A 19,494-nucleotide genomic window follows, 5' to 3' on the forward strand; every position below is an offset into this window, starting at 1 on the left:
CTTTTATCATATATTCACTAAAGTGATTGTATTGCAATTTTTTGGATTATTTTATTTCGTAAAATGATATTTATAACTTGATTGAGTACATATCTTTTAGATTGTCCATTTTTGTTTTAAACAATTTAAATTCTTTCAAAAAGTTTCATACAATACATCAATTAGAGGTATATCCATTCATTTTGAGATTGTTAAGCTAATTAATATTATGTGATTAAATATTTTAATGTAATTATATCTATCACAAGTGAATCTATATAATTAAATTTTATGCTAAGCCCTTGGAAAAAACCTTAGACACAAGTTTTGTTTTATATCTAATAATATCATTTTATTAATTTATTTTCCTTACAGACAATCATTTGTATTTAAAGAGTTGGACATTTTTAGTGTTTAGATTATGGACTCAAATACTTGATGTTTTACAAAAAAAACCAAATTTGTTTTTAATTGATTTTTTCCATTTAAGCTAATTATGTTTTTGTCTACCTTCATTTTAGTATATAGTTCAAAATCATCAACATTTATAATTTCAGTAATCACTATAAATGAGAATACATCATTAATGTTAATTTTTTTACAATTACACATCCACATCTTTATTGTATAGACATCACTTATATAGATTTCCTTATTCTCATTTTCATATCTTTTAGAGGTTTATTTAATTTCAAGGGCTTTAGTTTCTTTAAGGGTCATATCGCTTTTAGAATAATATTAAATAGCGTGAATTTTTCAATCATTTTATTATCATCATTATTTATGTTTATTTGATTTCTTATATTTCATCTTCGAAGAATAGTATCCTTTGACCTAATAAGCATATTACATTTTTGGCGTGTAATAATAAACCAGTTATAATTTAAATAAAGTATTTAGTAGTCATATTAATTTTTGTTGTTGCATTGACAACAAGTATATGTGATCTTGTCACTTTTATTATATCAATAAAAACATTAAACAGTTGATTAACAATAATTTGTCAATGCATTATCCTCTACACTTCAATTTCATTTTAGGATGCGAAGAGGATTTACATGAAATACAATAGGTAAGTAGCAATTAGATTTATGTTTAATTTTATGAGTCATTTTCTTTTCCCCCAAAGTATTAACATTGTCTCATCAAAATAATAATATACAAAATGCGCAATAAAAAAATTAATGTCAACAATTCAAAATATTTGATAATGGATAGTAAATTATATCTAATATAAACTTTCAAATGATCTTAGAGTCTCATTTTAGGGAATTGAATAGATGTAATAGAGACAAATACAATACAAGAAAAAACCCTCAAATAAAATATATTGATAAGACAAATGTCGTAGTGAATTAATGTTGTAACACGAACAAAAGTGTTAGAGATCATACTAGAGATTACGACTATATCCAAATCAAGAAAATTGAAGAGTTCGATGTTGAAGTCATACTGGAGATTACAATCACATACCAATCAAGAGATCGGAGATTACAATTACACCCAAATCAAGAGTATCCCAAATTGCATCCAAATTAAAAAGTGAATTTAAGCTACATTAGGAAATTCTTTGAAGGAAAATTTGTAAGAGTTGTAGTCGGAAAATAAAGATATGCAAATCCTTAATTCAGGTGATTGTTTCCTGTTTTACTTTTTGTATACCAATTTTGTGTAAAATATAATTAGTATGTATATGTTGTAAATGTTGATGAATGAACACACAAACTTTCCTATGAAATTACAACCTTTTCTCAAATTTCAATTCGAAACTATTGTAATGGAACAAACTGAAATCTAATTGACAATGCATACAAATAAAGATGCTTAGAAGAAGTTCATGTTTTATCCTTGTCTAAGATTTAATTCATTGTTTTTATTTTCTTAGTAACAAGGAACCCCACTTGATTCGGACTGTCTCTTTGAGACTAAATCAATCACACCAAATAGGTCAAATTCTAGATCCAGTGACCAACCTCATAACTACTGAATCAAGTAAATCTAAAATTTTATTTTAACATGTCGTTAAAAGAGATTTAAACTCATATTTTCTTATACATAGTCTTTCTTTTGTTACTCAAGCTACCCTTCGAAGGTGGTTGAATTCATTGTTGAAATTGTGAATTAAATAAGAATGACACAGAGTTGTAACTTCCATATTGTAACACATCTAGCTTAACATTACAATCATAAATAGAAGACACATTTGATGCTTTGCTCTCTATGTAAAATTGAAAATTAAGTACAAATGTTGATGTTATACCTTCAAAACAATCGTGATATCAAGATGCTATCACGCAATTTCTCAAGCACACCATGAAATATTGTTATACACAAGACAAGACATCTACATGAATTTGAGATCAAACATTAATTAAAATCTCAAACATAAACATTTTCCATAAATGGTTCCAAACATAAACCATGTGAAGCACATAACCATCTAATAATGAATAAATCATCATTTCTTAACTTCTTTTTCATCAATTTCCCTCATTGAAAACACTCTCACTATTAGTTCTTCACCCTTCCTTTTCTTCTCTTAACCTGTCCCATCAAATATCAAACTGAAAATTCCATTGAGGGAGATATGTGACTATCTCATGCAACTTAGTTGGATTGAAGATTTGCATCAATCTTGAAGAGAAACCATATGGTCCTGGGCTTGTGAGGTTAGTAACCAACTATTGATGATGCAGGTCGATCATCTCAACTATCCATCAAAGTCTAAACAGGCGTAAAGTTTTATACAATATCAATCAAACTTTCCCAGCAACATGCTAACTAAATTCTAAGCTAGGGATTACTTCTATAACTTGTTTCCTCAGGGCAAAAAGGTAGCCCCAATGAGATTTGAACACTGCACCTCATAATGGAAAACAAGGGCTTTTGCCTGACAAGTATAAAGTTTACAAGCTGGAAAACAAATTCAGCTCGTGCACCTGATATTCACTGGCCTTCTATTTGCTCTCAGGTCTTCATTACTGTATAAAGTTTGCAACTCTCTTGGCTGGCAGGTCTTGAATTAATGAGCGAAATGACTTTGCTGACTAATGGAGCAAATATAACCAGCCAGCAGTTGAAAATTCAGTAATGAAGTAGAAAAGTAGTAGCTGTGGATCCTTATTTGTCAGTCAATCAAACAGCAGGTACAAAAATTGATTTCGTCACAAATATTCAGGAACTACCGAACGTAAATAATCACAAAAATATTGGTAATAACCTTTTTCTAACCCGATCAACCATAGCAATGAAATCACCAAATTAATTCCATGATGAAATCGAGAGCTTTCAAAAATAATATATTTTGTATATACCACCATTCAACTAATCTGAATTATATATATATAATAACCACAAAACATATGCATACCCAAAAAAGCCACCAAGCTCGTACCAACCACACCCAACTCCCAACTTATCATTGCAGAAAGTAACCACACAAGAACAACACAAAGAAAAAGAACAAACTTCCATATACCAACAAGGCCTTCGGCCCAGAAGTGAGTGTATTCCCTCCGAAGCCAAACTGCTGGTTCAGAGCAAACCCTGCAATCTCCACACTCTTACTTTCAATAAAGCTCTGAGCTGCAGCACAAGTGGGACACCTCCAATCATCAGGCAACTTGTCGAACTGAAAGCCAGGTGGAATAGGATACGAAGGATCACCAACAGCTTCATCATATGTATACCCGCAAGACCTACACTCGTATATTCCTGTATTCAAGATTGCAAAATTTCTCCTCTAGACGTCGTTTATCAGACTTCTCTTGCTGTTGCTCTTCTTTAAGTTCCAGCGAATTGGAGGAGAGGGGTTGGTCTGAAACGGGCGGTTCTGACATGGGTTGATCTAAAGTGGGTTTGTCTTCTTTGGAAACATCAATGGAGAGAGTAATGAATATGGGTTTTGGAATTTTCTTAGGGAAAATGAGACTGGAAGGGAAGTGAGGTTTGGTTGATTTTGGTGGAGGAGAACGTTGGGAAAGGTGAAAAGAGAAAGTGGGTCTAGTGATTGCAGAAGCCATGGTTAATTGTTCAATGTGGAGTTGAGTTGAGTTTAGAGTAGAGGTTGAGTGGTGTTGGTGGTGGAGGAGAAATGAAAAGGAGCCATGGAAGAGCATATGCCGTTTCCGAGGGGGAGGTGGACAAGGTGGGTAAGCATCCAGGAGTTCCTAAACCTTCTAACAGCTTTACTTGGGCTTGGCTCATTGGTTCAATGACCCATGAGCTCAGCCCAATAGTTTTGTCATTCTCTCTTAAAACTATTTTTACTATTTTGCTAAGCGTTGTGTTTGGGATTGCAATTGAGCTGAGTCAAAATCAGCACTGTTAGGAATAATGACTTTTCGCAGCACCGATAAGCCATGTTGGAAAAATAAACTATGATGTGATCATAATAGCTCTCACTGCATGGTGGCAAGCACTACCGGCATGGGTGCAGGTACAACAAAAGATGCAGCACAGCTGATATATTATCAGTAAACTTCTTTTTTCCTAGGAGGAACCCAGATCTTGATATAATGCTGTGGAGTCTCGAACTCAATCCTCTCCACTTGAGGATTCTACTTGTGTTATCACTCAAGCTATCCTTTGTAGTCATATATCATAAACTTAGCATTGAGCTTGTATCGAAAGGTGACAAATTTAATGAAAACCCAAATATCAGAACGGTCAGATTGAATGCGAGAGGGCATCATGATCTTTAGATAACAAGTCAAGACAGCAATCTCGAAAAACTAATAATTGCACATGTTTGAAAGGAAAAAAAAAACAATGCATTATACATAAAGGCTACATCTTTATAAAAGAGAGTCATTCCAATCTATGTATAAACAAAAAACCATTATTTAAGATGGGTTGATTGAAGAAAAATAAATATGAAGCTCCAAAAACAGCTATTCCGTAGTCTATCAGCCAACCAACCACCCATTGATCAAAACAAATCTTTAATAGAACAAGATACCTGAAACCACTGCCTCCACATTCCAATCAGAAATCACCCTCCCATCGATCGCAACTCCTCTAATGCCATCTTAATCTGATCCTGCACTAGCTCCAACCGCTTAGAATACACTTCCAACTCCAAAATCTGCTGCTTCCTCCACCTCTCATCCGCCACTTCAGCTCTTGTACTTCCACCCAACCCCATTGCCGTCCCAACAAATCCCAAAGGCATCACAGCACTCATTGCCAACCCCCCAATCCCTCTTCCCATCACCTTACCCAATAACTCCTTAAACAAGGGCGACAAACAACTCCTAACCGTCTCCTCCACCACCCCCGCAATCCCATTATTATTCACATTAACATTCTCAGTATTATTCATCACAACAGCATTCTCATTAGCCCCAGACTTTGCCCTTGGCCGCTTTCTAGACTTGGGCGTGTTCTTCTCTTCATGATTATTATTACTAACAACAACAGTACTATTTCCCTTAAATTCATTACTAAAATTAGCATGATTATTATGGTTTGCATTCGCATCTTCATCGTCTAAAACATTAACATTAGTGGTGCTCCAGATCTTGCGAGAAATTCCGAACGTGGCTTGATCATGAGCCGTTTTAAAAGTAAAATCTTTACCTGAGCTGATCTTGCTCATAACATTTCTATGCTTCTTCTTCAATCTCCGAAGCTTCTCGACTAATTGATTCTTGTTGAAGTCAACCTGAAGCTTTGACTTAATCTGATCGTAAAACAAAGCTGTATCATGATGATGCGCGTTGCCACGCTGCGAAGTATAATCAAGAAACCCTTGCAAAAGTTCGATCTCGTCCTCGTCCGTCCACAGCCGTTGAAACAGCCGTCTAGATTCATCCAACGGCAACGGAACGACCGGTTTCTTCTCTTCTAGAGCCACCACGTTTTCGGAAACGCGTAGCGGTTTGGGATAGGGATCGTCGGGAGGGCGCGTGACAGTGAAGACAGAGATAGGAGGGACGGCGATGGCAGAAGCAGAGGGGAATGCGACAGTTACGGAAGGAGTAACAACAGAAGAGACCACAGAGGCGGAATTGGGCTCTTCTTCGTCTTCTTCTTCTCCGTCGACTAGAACGTCGTCGTTTTCTTCGAGTTCATCTTCGTCGGAAGATTCCTCGTCATCATCGAGGTCTTGGTCTTCTTCGGGGAAAACGGTGTCGTGTTGCTTGGAGGCCATGAGAGAGAGAGGAAAAAAGAGGTAGGGCAGTTAGCCAACTGGGTTACGTTAAGGGAGGTGTGGGGTTGGTTTAAGGGTGGGTGATTGATTGGTTATTCGTTACTGGTTATTGGTCCAGTAGCGTATGGCGAATGGCTTGTTGGACTCGGAGTCTAGGCCTGTGGATAGGGTTAGAGCCTAATCGAGTTGGTTCGGGTCTAAAAGTCAGTTTGGCTATGCTAGGTTCATTTTAAATTTGTTTAATTTAAATGAGCACCCTTGAAATCATCACACATAAAACGCTTATCATTTTGAATGCTTTAATATTTTTTTTTTTTTTTTATATCTTTCTATACACAAAACTCACTGAAATGAAGTATCATTAAGAAGGTAAATCCAATTAGTCAATATATATCTCTTATAATCTGGAAACTATAAAGTACAGTGGTCTATATTTTCACTCCCATACAACATCAATCAGCTGTTTAGCTTCATATCAAATAATAACACCAGCACATGTGGCAGTAGCTGAATTTTCCCTCGTACAACATCATCCCTAACATATAAGAAAATCCATTACCAGAAACCTGCATTGACGATTACATTGTGCAATACAGAACCTCACCTTCCAAATTCGACTGATTTTCAAACGTTGTCCCAGTGCTGACAGCAAATTTGTTTCACAAGGGTAGGAAAATATATAACATAACTTGCACCTTCCGCCGTACACTTGCGGCACCTCAAAAGAGACATCTGGTATGTTTCGTGAAACGTTATCCTAACAATACAGATTACATGGTCACTTAACTACTGCCATAGAAGGGGTACCTAACACAAACAAACAGGTGAGTTCAACCAATTCCCTGAAAGTCACTGCTGCTTTAAGATATCTTCTGGGGACGGTTGTGCTGTCTTCACCTGATAAACCATCTTCGTTTGTTTCTTCTCGTATATTCCATTAGTATATTTCCTACTATCTCCGGCCAACTGTTTATTAATCCAATTGGTAGGTGGAGATGGAAGTGGGTTCATGTTCTGCACAGACTGCAGGTTTGAATTCCTGGAGTAACCTGAATTAGGCATTCTGTAATGCATCCCTGCAGGAGGTCTACTTCTGACACTTTCCTCTATTCTCAAATGAGACATACCAGTTCTTATATCACCATACTGTTCTTGGTACTGATGTCTGTCCTGCATCCTAGAGTTGTCTCTGTTGCCTTGTACACCATTTGATGGATTGGGAGATCTACAGTTACTCATTATGCCTCGCATATGATAGGGATATCCATAATTAGAATTTGGGTAATCACCAAATCCCCTTTCAATTCCAGATGGTCCAGCCGGTCTAGGTCTAGAGACTGCATACGGGATATTATGGTACACCGGTTGCTCAACTAACCCAGAAGAACCATTAGGTTTGTAGTTAAGTGTGTTCTTAATAAGACGCTGAGCTGCCTCTTCCAACATAGGGCCAGCTATTGCTCCAGGTAAATGTGGCCTAAGATAGATGCACCAAGTAAGATATCAGCAGTTGTTAACGTAAGATCAAGACTAAATTTGCCAGTAATATTTGGGTCTGCTTTCCTACGAATATCAGACTTCAATAACAAATTTAAATTGACATCACAATTTTACTATTTCACCCAAATGCTAACAATAACTGAGATAGTAACCGTACATTCTTTTACCAGCAATCAAACTAGTAATCAAATGCATTATGCTTACCTGTCTCTACCTTGTTGGCGCAGGCTGTTATCTTCATGCCATAGAGTGGCAAATGGTTTAATGTCTATATCAGTTAACATCTGCACTAGTCACAAACAGTAAAGCACCAATTGAAAGTCCCATATGATAAGGAATAGCACAAATAATCAAACAAAAAGGAGCTCAATATGAAGAATGAATATCAGTTTCATATGTTGTTAACCTACACAGTGACAGTAAATCACATCAATTCTACAAGCAATGTGAAATCACATACCTTATCAGGTATGATCACACCTTTTGGAAGTTCTGGGATGTGTTTATGCTTTGCAGGAAGAAGATAAGTAACGTTTCTTCAAAAAAAAAAAAGGACATAATGAGAAATGCATTATTTAGCTCCTTGAAACAACAATGGTGAATGGAAACTTACAAAACTTGGTTACATTCTATGTGTGGCAGTCCCCTGACAGGGGAAGGGACAAAACTACATAACTCATTCCTCTCATACAACCAAATGTATCCATTCATTCCACCACTGCGAAGGTCAGTAACAGGTGAGGAGAGTAAAACCATCATACATTTAAAATGTTTAAGTTATTAGAAAACTCTTGACTTGGCCATCAACTAAAGAAAATAACCAACCTGGCATTTGTATTGATCAGACAAGCAAATCTTTCATGTTGAGGTAACTTAAAGTATTGCAGATAGTATAAATTAATTTGTTGAGACAGAGGATGACCAGCACTAACATACAATAAATCATGCAATTCACTATTTCGAAACCGTTCTTCCTCCTGCAGACACCAATTTTGAATGAGCTTAGGCAAACATTCATGAAGAAAGAACAAGAATTGATTTGTCTTACTAGTTACATCATGATTCCAAAACTGTCACAGTTTACAAGGCATTTCAGAAAAGGACCACAAGGTCACAATTGATCAGCCTACAACTATTGGAGCATATAAATATATATTCAGAATCAGTTTATATATTAAGTGAAATATACATATTGGTGGCATTCCATTTTCTCCCCCCCAAGATGATGGGAGAACCTAAATTCCAAATTCCCATTATAATTCCAAGGCCAGAAAAATTAAGAAAACTAAGCTCAATAAGATCTTACTGTTCAGTATGGCAGCAAGCTGAAAAGAACTAGTACATTAACATACTATTGACAAATATCAGGATACATATTGATCATATAAATAGCAAGAAAAATCTTCTATTTTCAAGGAATAGTTAATGGAATATTCTTATTTGTAAAAATAAAAGGTTAAATTGGTGAAATAAAGCCATTTGCTTCTTAACTGAAATTTTTGAATAAAAAAAGTTGCAGAAAAAAACTTCATCTTAAAATAAAAAAAATAAAAGAACGATTTCCTTGAAGATTTGAGTCAAATGGTTCCTGTTTCCAAAAACAAAAATTCTCCCATCAGATAAATATAAAAATTACAAAATTGAAACCTAGTAGATACAAAACAAAAACCTAAATAATAAAGGAAGAATCACAAAATGTATGGGTATGTTTACCGTCGAGTTGAATGCATTTTTTTAATTCTTTACTTCATCTTGGGAAATGTGTAATAATATTTTTAAAAGAGAAGAAAGGAAAAAAAAACAAAAAGAATCACATGTACAAGTAAAAAATTGAAAAAACAAAAGATTTTTACTGTCACATCATACAAAATTATAACAAATGTAATTGGCTAAAGGTCAAGAAAGCTATTTTGTATAATAGTATAGCATAAAAGAAACTAGACCGTTAAAGAGGCTTCAAGCTTCTTTGTTTGAGTAAGCAACTTCTTCTCATCAATAAAAGGCAATTTCACAACACCCTGTCTTACAATGAACAAAAGATAACTTCAGTTAGTTTCTTAATGGTATCCAAAGATAATAATTGTATTGACACTTAGTAGTTGACAACACTACACCTGCCATGCAAAGCGTTTACCGTTCATGTCAATCTCAAAATCTGTTCACAAGAAAAAACCAAGTAAACTTGCAAAGGATTTTGTTAGGAATAAGTGATCACTGGCAGTAACAGTAACATACCAGAAGGATAGAACTTATAGATAGGTGATGATGGATCAATCATCAAATTTCTGTATTTTTCTGGCAAAGCACTGCAACTGTAACAAGAAACAGAAAATTTCCCAATCAATTGAGTTGAAGTTTAAATAGCCACACAGAATTTTAAAATAAAAAAGGCACCTAGCAGCTGGCAGGGTTCCCATAAGCTGATCAAATGGCTTAAATGGTTCTCCCAGAAAAAATGTTATCTCATAGTCAGACAGATCTTTGAGATCCGAAGCAAATGGAGCATAATGGTATGGATAAAACCTGAACAAATTAAAAGAAAAACACATCTTTAAATAAGCCATAGTAATGAATAGTCATAAACGCATATAGCATCCCAAAGTCATTTGTATTCCTTCTCGCATGTGACATGCCATATGGTGTTTAACAATTGGAAGGTCATTTATACACATGTCAAGTAGGTGAGGGACAAAACCATAAAGAAACAGGACATTTTCAACTTTAATGCAAGAGCTTTCCAAGTTCTACAGACAAACTAAACCATGATAGTGACACATAATATAAGGTCCTGTTTTGACCATTTTCAAATCCAGCACGCAAAACATTCATTACTAGGAACTCATTTATAAACATATACATGTAGTATGTAAGTATACATAGAAATTTATCCAAAATTATTTTAAAAAGAAAAAAGTTAAGAAATTAAAACATAATTTTAGCACATTTAGTAAAAATCAAACTGACCATTTCCAAGATGCGACACCTTGGTAGTAATAGCGGCAAACCCAACATAAACCTTCCATATACTTCCGAACCTGCAAAAAACAATTTACAACTGTTATTTCTCCCAAAGATTCTTAATTCCTCAAAATGCATTGCAATGGGGAATATATCAAACATTTATCATCCAGAACCATTTCAGAAAATATTAAATTAAACACTTGCCAGCAAAAAGTACAGGGATAAGGACTTACCACATCTTTTTTAATTTGATCAATCTCCAGTGGATTTGATACATCAAACTTCTCAGCATAATACCTATCTTTATACTCAGGCTCCCCCAATTTAACCTGAGAAAAAACACAAATCATTCTACATAACATAATTACTTCCTCAACATATTATATTTATTTAGTCCACATGACATTAAACAACCTTATCCTTGATCAGTGCACCTAAATAAATCCAACTTATATAAAATAATAATAATAATAATCTTAGCCTATCTCACAATGGTAATGTCAATAAAGAAATTAAATTTGCATTTAATTCCAAAAGGATAAAGACTTGATAACAAACAAGTTTCTATGTCTATGTCCAAAGCCTCCTAATGGCCAGAGAACTTCCATGTTTCTAATTAGAATGGTATCAAACAATGATGAGTCTCTCTTTTTTTTAGATAGAGATAAGCAATCCAGAAAAACTTTCCCCTTATGAATGAAGCTAACATGTGATGGGATAAATTGCTAATGGATTCCCATTCTCAGAATGTATAAGGTATAAAGGAAGTCAATAAAGGGGTGAACTCCATTGTTTGTCTTTTACTTTGTGGTGCATTTAAATTTAATTTTTGATGAACTAAATAGAAGTTCAAAAAACAATTTTGGCATAAAAAATTATTACACAAAACAATAGACAAAAAGACAGACCCTGTCCTCAGCTGGTGCCTGTGGCTCTTCAGCAGACTCCCTTCTTGCTTTAAGACTCTCTTTATGCTCCATAGCCTGAAAAAGACATCCGAGTAAGCGTCATAAAATTTCTAGAGAATAAAAATATTACTTTAAAAAGAAAGAAAGCTGTCTAGGATCATTCTTCAAGGCAAGTACCATCCATATTATCATTTTGTTACATATTTATTGGAAGGTTGGGGAATATTGGCTTGGGCATACACAGGAGGTTTGTTGTACATTGGCTTGGGTTTGCATCAGTTGCAGAATGCAAACATGTGGATTGCTACATTTTACATAAATACAAACACACTCAAGAAATGTAGCGTGAAGACTAAATTATTTTTGTATCTTCACATCAAAATATTAAAAAATTACTGTAGAGAGAATGGTAAAAGTATAATATATATGACTTGTCCAAAGACCATGCCATTCTCGTAATCAAATGAAGCAAACATAAAGTAATAAAATAAAAAATAATGGAGAAGGCTTAAAGAACCTGTTGTATACGAGTCCTTTTATGAAAGATTTGATCTTCATATACAGCAACAGACTGGATAAATTTCTCTACTCTGTTTAACAAAACCTGAGCGTGTAATTTGAACTTTCTTAGCATTTGTTAAGATAGCCTACCATTACTATCAGAAAAGAATTAACAAAATGGAGGAATCAAGAGAAAAGATTATAGATAGAACAGCATGAAAAAGAAAAACAAGCTTGTTCTTCCCCTACAAGAAACATGAAGCAGATGGAGTGGCTATCTATTTTAACGGACTGAATAAAACAAAAATATTACCTCACCGGAATCTGTAAGATAACCACCCATGGCAGTGAACTCCCTTCTATAAACATGCATTAGTAAATTTATAGCACCCTGCAAGTAGTAAAGATCTTTATAATAAGCACCATGACGTAACTTAAAGAATGGAAAGAGTACAGAAAATGCTTAGTGGGAAGAATAGGACAAGCTGTAAACCAGCAAATGCAGAAACAACAAAGAAAAAAATAATTGAAAATCAGCATGTTGTTCTAATACCAGCAATTTAATAGTAGGAGCAAAATGCCTGCACACACCTCTCTAATTTCCAATGTTGGCGAATGTGGGAGAAAGTCATTCCCAACAAAGAAACATAGAAACACAAAATCATCCACTATTCGCTCAAAGTTTATTGGAAATGGTGGATTAGGTATGTCCAAATCATATTGCAAATATTCTCGCAACACCCAAATGTTTAGGAACTGTAAAAGAATGAGTCAGATTATAGATCAGTAAAAAGAAATAAACATAGGAATAAAAAAGGAAACAATTCAAATTTTAGGAACCAGAACCAGAACCAGCTTGCTAGTTCTCCAACCTGATACTTCTTCTTGTGAATTGGAGTATCATCCACCATATTCCCATCTAAAGCATTATCGTCTGGTTTACCACGACACTCAGCTGCCAAATGACCAGCTTGACCACAGCAAAAACACTTTTCCTGTTGCCCAGGTAAAGTAATCATCTGCACATTGATGTGTGAAGGAATCATGAGATCCACCCAGAAAAATAAATGAGCAGGAACCACAAACACTACTCACAATATGTTCAACTAACCTCTCTTAATATTGAAAAGTGAACCTCATGTGTGGCTAAAGACAACATAATCAGATCTGCATCCTGATTAAATTAAGCCAAAATGAATAAGAAAAAGGCATGCAAACATAGAGTGTTAAAAGATCAGAAGTAAGAGACCTTATGAGGTATAAAATGACAAACCAAGACATGAGCAATGAAAAAAGCCTAGAACTAAAGCACAACTCACCAGGCCGTACAGACAATGTTGAGTGTTTGGATCAAAACCAGGAAGGTTGCGCTGCAATCGGATGTAAGACATGATTTTGTGCTCTCCTTCACCAGGAACATTTGCATCAGAAAGTATAACCTTAAAATGATCACCCAATGCAGCCCCATAAATAAATTTAGAGAGAAAGAATCCTGAAAACCAGACGTATATAGGAAAAAGATACAGAATGGATTACTCCACAAGGAACCATCCAATCATAAGGTACAAAGGGAGACAATGACTATTTTAGGACAATGTCTATCACACCTTTGTAAAACGCCAGCCTGGATTGTGGTTCAACCTAGATTGTATATAGTACTGAAGCGCTATTGAGAGTATGGCCATAAATTGTGTGCCAGGAGTGATGACATTTGAATCAGAAGTTTCTGGTTTTTCTTTAGGAGCCAAGATTTTTCCAGCTTCCTCAAAATCTTTCCTTGATCTTTCTTCTTCAAATTCCTAGGTTGTCATTAGAAATAAGTAAAATAATAACGAAACATATTGCCTTTATTCGGTAAAACCTGTTAACATAATGCAAGTAAAATCTTACAGCCTCAGCAGCATCCTTTGCAGCTCTGAAGCGCCGAGAACGCTGCTGATTCATTTTAGCCCTCGGCGCCACTCCATCTACAGAAACCTATAATAAGCAAATCTGATTCTAGCAAAAAAAATGTTACTGAATAATTTTTAAGTCTGAAGCAGAACTTACCAATTGCCATATGGAGAAGCTTTCTTGGACGAACCAACAAGAATATATGGTCAATGTAATCAAAAATAGATTTAAATACATCATCATAGGAGGCAGGTGCGGGCTGCAGGAGTTAAACACTTTCATCAGGCTACAATTTCCCATCAGACTTCATCGTCATGAGAAGCATTTTTTTCAAGACATCTCTCATTGGCAGCCTCCTTTGAGAGGCCTAAAAACTATTTACACTAGAAGCAAAGAAAAGGGATTGAAGAAATAAAAGCAAGAAGATGAGAGTACTAATCCCCTTATTTCTTTGTTTGAATAAGATGGAAATGAGATGGAAAGGGACAATTACTATTTTCCATGGTTTGGTACACATATAATAATTTGACCGTTCACCACCAAAACCTTACATGTGCAATTCTTCAACCAGATAAAAGTAAAATACACTAGAAGTAATGATGGATTAAATTCAATTGATCTGAGGAGTGGAATGAAAAGGAGAAAAGAGAAACTAATAATTTTCTCTAAAGCCCAGGTTTTATCCTACACTACTGGTTAGTAATGATAAAAAGAAGTTGCGGACCATTAATGAAGATTAGCTTACCCTTCCCTGAGAGTTCTTGAGTGCAGTGCTAATACCTTTAGTTAAAGTAATAACTATCCTGGAACTTCACTTCTCCGCTACGCATACTCCCCTCTTCCCTCACAACTTAAAAATCGTCACACGTACTAATATATCAATCTCTTTTCTTAATCGCTATCCCTCTCACTGAATTACTAAAAGTTCAGACTTAGACAGTTCTATCTTTCAAGAAACTAAGCATCCCTCTTTTCTCCTATCATTTTCTTCCAACTCAAAGAAAACACTTCCATCCCTCGTTCAAATGAGTAATTCCTCAACACTCATCCCTTGAGCTACAGGGCTCCCAATATGAAACGGTTGAGGCACTTAACATTGGTATTAAAGTAGGCACCATCTCCCATCACAACAGAGGCCACTTACGGTGGGATAAGGCACCCTCTCGGTTCATGGTCCCCTGATTCCTAGCATAAAGTCAGAAGCTTTTAAGACATTAAGCAATTCGATTGCAGAAAAAAAAAAGGTTACCACGATTTTAACAGAGCAATTCCCCCATTTTTTTTTCCCACCAGACAGAGCCTATAGAGCATTTCTAATAAGTTCCTTTTTAGCTAATAACATAGTTGAACATTATGGTAACTAATTCCTCAGCAAAATTCTATCTTTCACCGACTTATAATAATATCCACAAAAATCATAAATATAAACCAAAAAGAAGAAAACAAAAAAAGCTACACCTTGCCTTCGGGGTGAAAACAATGATGAATAATCCCGTTCATATCCAAGTACAAATTATCAAATTCTATGCCGTTAGGGTTGGGATTCGACACGTCCACAGGAGAAACAACTCCGTTAGCGTCGACCTTCGGCTCCTCCTCCACCACGTCAACAATAGACCTCGGGTACCGATCTGCCAACCACCGATAAAACGCCGGAACCCCCATGCCTAGTAATTATGCCCGGTTCCGTGTGGTTTGTGTTAATTAAAATTCGAATCTAATATTCAAAAAATGTATAATCTAAAAAGAAATAAATTAGCAAGGAATCCAGATCAGTGTAGACGTGAAACTAGCTGTATGGTAGAGGTGAATGGACGAAAATGCCCTCAACTTTATGGAGACTGAATTAATGTAAGATGTTTGGATACTGGGACAGCAAGAAGTGGCGGGCCTGGCAGCCGGTCCAATAGTCGTTGACAGGAATTATAAGTAAAAGTCAATTTGCCACCCTACAGTTTGGAAAATACGATACTGGCCCTTTATTAATTTAAACTAATCAACTATCCCCTAAAAGCGTTCAACCTGGTGAAAAATTTACTTTTTTCCCTAAGTTCCAAACCATTACTTAACATTGTATTAATCATTTTATTTCCTACCCAATTCAACCTTATCCACCAAGCTCCATGGCCATAAATATTGGCCACCTCTTGATTTTCAAATTAAATCTATGTGGACATTCAATCAACAATGTTGCCTTGATCCAGAAGGGCAAATATAGCACAAATATAAAACTCGCTATCTTCCAATCATGTGGTAATGTGTCAAGCGACATCTTGACAATGCCTTAACATGCCCATATATGCATCAATATATTACACATAATGAGAAACAACATTAAAAATTATAACTAAATATATTAATGAGAAACTCTACCAAATAAAAAACTTATTATATCGGTCACCCACATTGTATAGGTTAAATATGCAAACTAAATGTGACCTTTGACTGCTTGTCAATATTGAAGACATTCTCTCATCCTCATTGTAACACTCATGTATACGTTAAAAGATTATTTTAATCTTTTGTACATTACATGTGTTTATAAATTGAAATCGATTGAGTGTTAAAAAAAATCTGAATTTTGATTTAATATATAGTTGTGTATAAATGATGCATACCCACACATCAGCTTGTCACGTGAATAATATAGATATTATGTGTCACATTGAAGAGTAAAAGTTAGTTACAGTTGTCACCCATATGCTTGACTCGGCTTCTAGTGCACCGATAATATCACCTAACAACTATCGTTGACTTTTATCTCTAGTATATGTTTTTGGGCAAAAACCCTAAATAAAACTATAATTTATTTTTATTATTAGTGGTCTACGTGATACTAATGTTATCATATATTTTGTATAAAGTGACAAAAATATCGTTTAACTTTTAAAATTAATGGCTCGTTATGACAAATAAATGTAAGTGATATTAATGTTATTAACATTTATTGATTCAAATCTATCTCTAACAAATGTTTTTTGGGCAAAACTACTAAAAATAAATTTGTCAAAACATCTCTTTAAAGTTGAATCAATTATACCAAATAGGTAAAATTCGGATCTATTGATCATTTATTTGCAACCCATTTTTTGCTATTTTCCATTTGAGAGACTATTATACAAACAACCTAATGGGCACTTGTTCATCTTATTTTTTTACCCTTCTTCAATCTAAAGGATGTGATTCCTAATTCTATTGAGCCCAGGAATCTCAACCTTTTTATATTTAATAGTTTATTAAAAACGAAAAAGAAAAATTGGTGAATAATAAATATAAATACATTTATATGAATTTATACTGACATAGCATAAATGGGATCGTTCTTTTTCTTTTGACATGTTAAATCATAAATGGGATCCACGAGAACGATATTATATACTTGACCATACAAGGTTATACTTTGAATCCCATAGAACTTAGGCAAGATGTGATATGTCTCAAATCTTAAGGATAAAAGCGTAAATATTCCATGTGGAAAAATACCTTGGGTGGCATAAAGGAAAAGCGGTTGAAGACAAGTTAAGCTTTCACTTTCATATTTATCCTTCGATGAAATGGAGAAAGGGTTGTAGAGATGAATTGGGCCACATCCCATGTGAGAAAACTCAATTGAAATTTACACAGGGTTTAGCCTTAGCCTGACCCAGGTCCAACTAAGGTTATTGTATTTTTGACCCCTTTTATCGCCAAAACGGAGCAACACATTTCTATTCATTTTCCACGGGTTTTCCTTTTTCTTTCGTGTTCTCATTATCTCGCATGGGTTAAAAGGTCTATTTTTTACCAAGCTTTAACACAATTTCAAAATTGTATATGTGGGATTTTAAAACTTCATAATTTCATGGATAAATAAATTATTATTAGAATATTTTATTAAAAATAGAGCTCAAATTATTATTTTATTAATAATATTAAAAATATATAAAATTTATTAAATTTCTGTTTTAAGTTGAATAATTAATAACTACATTTTTATTTAAAGTTTTTTAACTTTGAAAAATCATATTCTCTCTCCCTCTCAAAATTTTTCTCCACCCCTTTAACCACCATCTCCGATATCGATAATCTCTCTTCTCTACCTTAAATCGTTAATTAGTGCATAAAAAATAATCTAGAACAAATCTCTTCATTTTATCATCGAAAAGATCTAAAATCTCTTCATCAGAGACGAAGAGAGTCATTGAAAAGAAATTTGTCGAGATCTTCTCTTTAACACGAAAAGATTTTCTCTAAATCATTTTTTGTGTACTAATCAACGATTTAGAGTGGAGAGGAGAGGAGAGGTCATCAATGTCAGAGATGATGATCGAAAGGGTGAAAAAAATTTGAAGAGGAAAATATGAATTTTCAAAATTAGAAAACTCTAGGTAAAAGTGAAATTATTAGTTTTTAAAACTCAGTGAAAAAATATGATAAATTATATATTTTTTAATATTATTAATAAAATAACGATTTTACTTCTGTTTATAATAAAAATATATAACAATAATTAATTTATAGGTGAGATTTTATATTCTTTAAATTTTATAAATATAATTTTAAAACCGCATTAAAATTTAGGTAAGATATAGTCCTTTGGCCTCTCGTAAAAGTGAATTTATTTAGCTCGACTATTTTTAGTTCCTTCACTATAGCCCCTAACTTTATTGCTTTCTTCATGATTTCTGATTTTCACTATTTTTGACCGAATTTTATATTAATGTTATTAACATTAATACCTTCATTATTAATATATAATAACATTAATAACACTGACACCCCATTTTATTGACTTTGTTTGATCATTGGTGCCTGACTCTGCCTCTTAGAATCCTAGCAGAATGCAACGTTACATACAATTCATGCTGTCTGAACCCACATCTCTAACATTTTTTATATTAAAATCAAATTTTAGTTTAGGGTTTCAAAAGAAAAAAGTTTCAAAATTTTTGTATTATGAAATCTTAGAATAAATTGAAGTTTCTCTTTTCTCCTTAAAAAATACTTTACAATAATATTTTTAAAATCAGATTAGTGATCGAATCAATTATCTCACTGATTCATTGTTCAATTAATTCAATAAAAAATCGATCAGTTTAACTTATTATGAAATTATAATGAATAAATTTTGTTTAAAAATTTGTAAAAAATAAAATCAATTACGATACTCATACCTATAAAAATTAGAACATATTATTTTTAAGGAATAACAATTATTTATTTAATTTCAATAAAACAGTTAAAATAAAAAAAGTCTGAATCTTATAATACAGAAAAAAATAAATTTACAAATTATTACCTATAGAAAATATTTTAATGAATATAAGATATTTTTTTAAACTTATTTTACTTTACAAATATTTAAAAATTCATCAAATCTAATAAAAATAATCAAATTATTTAAAAATAATTAAAATTTTAAAAAATACTTTAAATTTTGATCAAACTTAGTTTTGATAGAGTTTAATCAAATCGATAAATAAATTATTTTTTTATGTTAATTAAATCAAATTTAAAATTAATTTTTAATTTAATCAATTGAATTGATAGATATGATCTGATTTAAAATCATTGCTTTGCACTTGACCAGAAAGTTCTATGTACCATCATAGATTGACG

General features: G+C 33.7%; 2 protein-coding genes and 1 pseudogene across 2 annotated transcripts; all 3 read right to left on the reverse strand.

Moving 5' to 3' along the window:
• Window positions 1-3,265: 3,265 nt before the first annotated feature.
• On the reverse strand, window positions 3,266-4,508 carry LOC123220822 (annotated as a pseudogene).
• A 144-nt stretch (window positions 4,509-4,652) lies between these two features.
• On the reverse strand, window positions 4,653-6,342 carry LOC123220820 (probable transcription factor At5g28040). Its single transcript, XM_044643401.1, has one exon. It carries the CDS (start codon window positions 6,131-6,133, stop codon window positions 4,973-4,975), a length of 1,161 nt encoding a protein of 386 aa, XP_044499336.1. The 5' UTR covers window positions 6,134-6,342; the 3' UTR covers window positions 4,653-4,972.
• Window positions 6,343-6,512: 170 nt separating this feature from the next.
• On the reverse strand, window positions 6,513-15,649 carry LOC123220819 (5'-3' exoribonuclease 4-like). Its single transcript, XM_044643400.1, has 22 exons — window positions 15,355-15,649; window positions 14,053-14,155; window positions 13,894-13,970; window positions 13,611-13,802; window positions 13,323-13,442; window positions 13,115-13,177; window positions 12,876-13,022; window positions 12,595-12,759; window positions 12,317-12,394; window positions 12,020-12,106; window positions 11,503-11,577; window positions 10,828-10,923; window positions 10,598-10,668; window positions 10,028-10,156; window positions 9,869-9,945; window positions 9,748-9,788; window positions 9,577-9,651; window positions 8,459-8,610; window positions 8,247-8,351; window positions 8,094-8,169; window positions 7,838-7,917; window positions 6,513-7,610 (listed from the first exon to the last, which is right to left on the reverse strand). The coding sequence occupies exons 1-22, from the start codon at window positions 15,559-15,561 to the stop codon at window positions 6,983-6,985; spliced, it is 2,844 nt and encodes a 947-aa protein (XP_044499335.1). The 5' UTR covers window positions 15,562-15,649; the 3' UTR covers window positions 6,513-6,982.
• Window positions 15,650-19,494: the final 3,845 nt, after the last annotated feature.

This window comes from Mangifera indica, chromosome 7 (assembly GCF_011075055.1).
Source record: "Mangifera indica cultivar Alphonso chromosome 7, CATAS_Mindica_2.1, whole genome shotgun sequence".
NCBI lineage: Eukaryota > Viridiplantae > Streptophyta > Magnoliopsida > Sapindales > Anacardiaceae > Mangifera > Mangifera indica.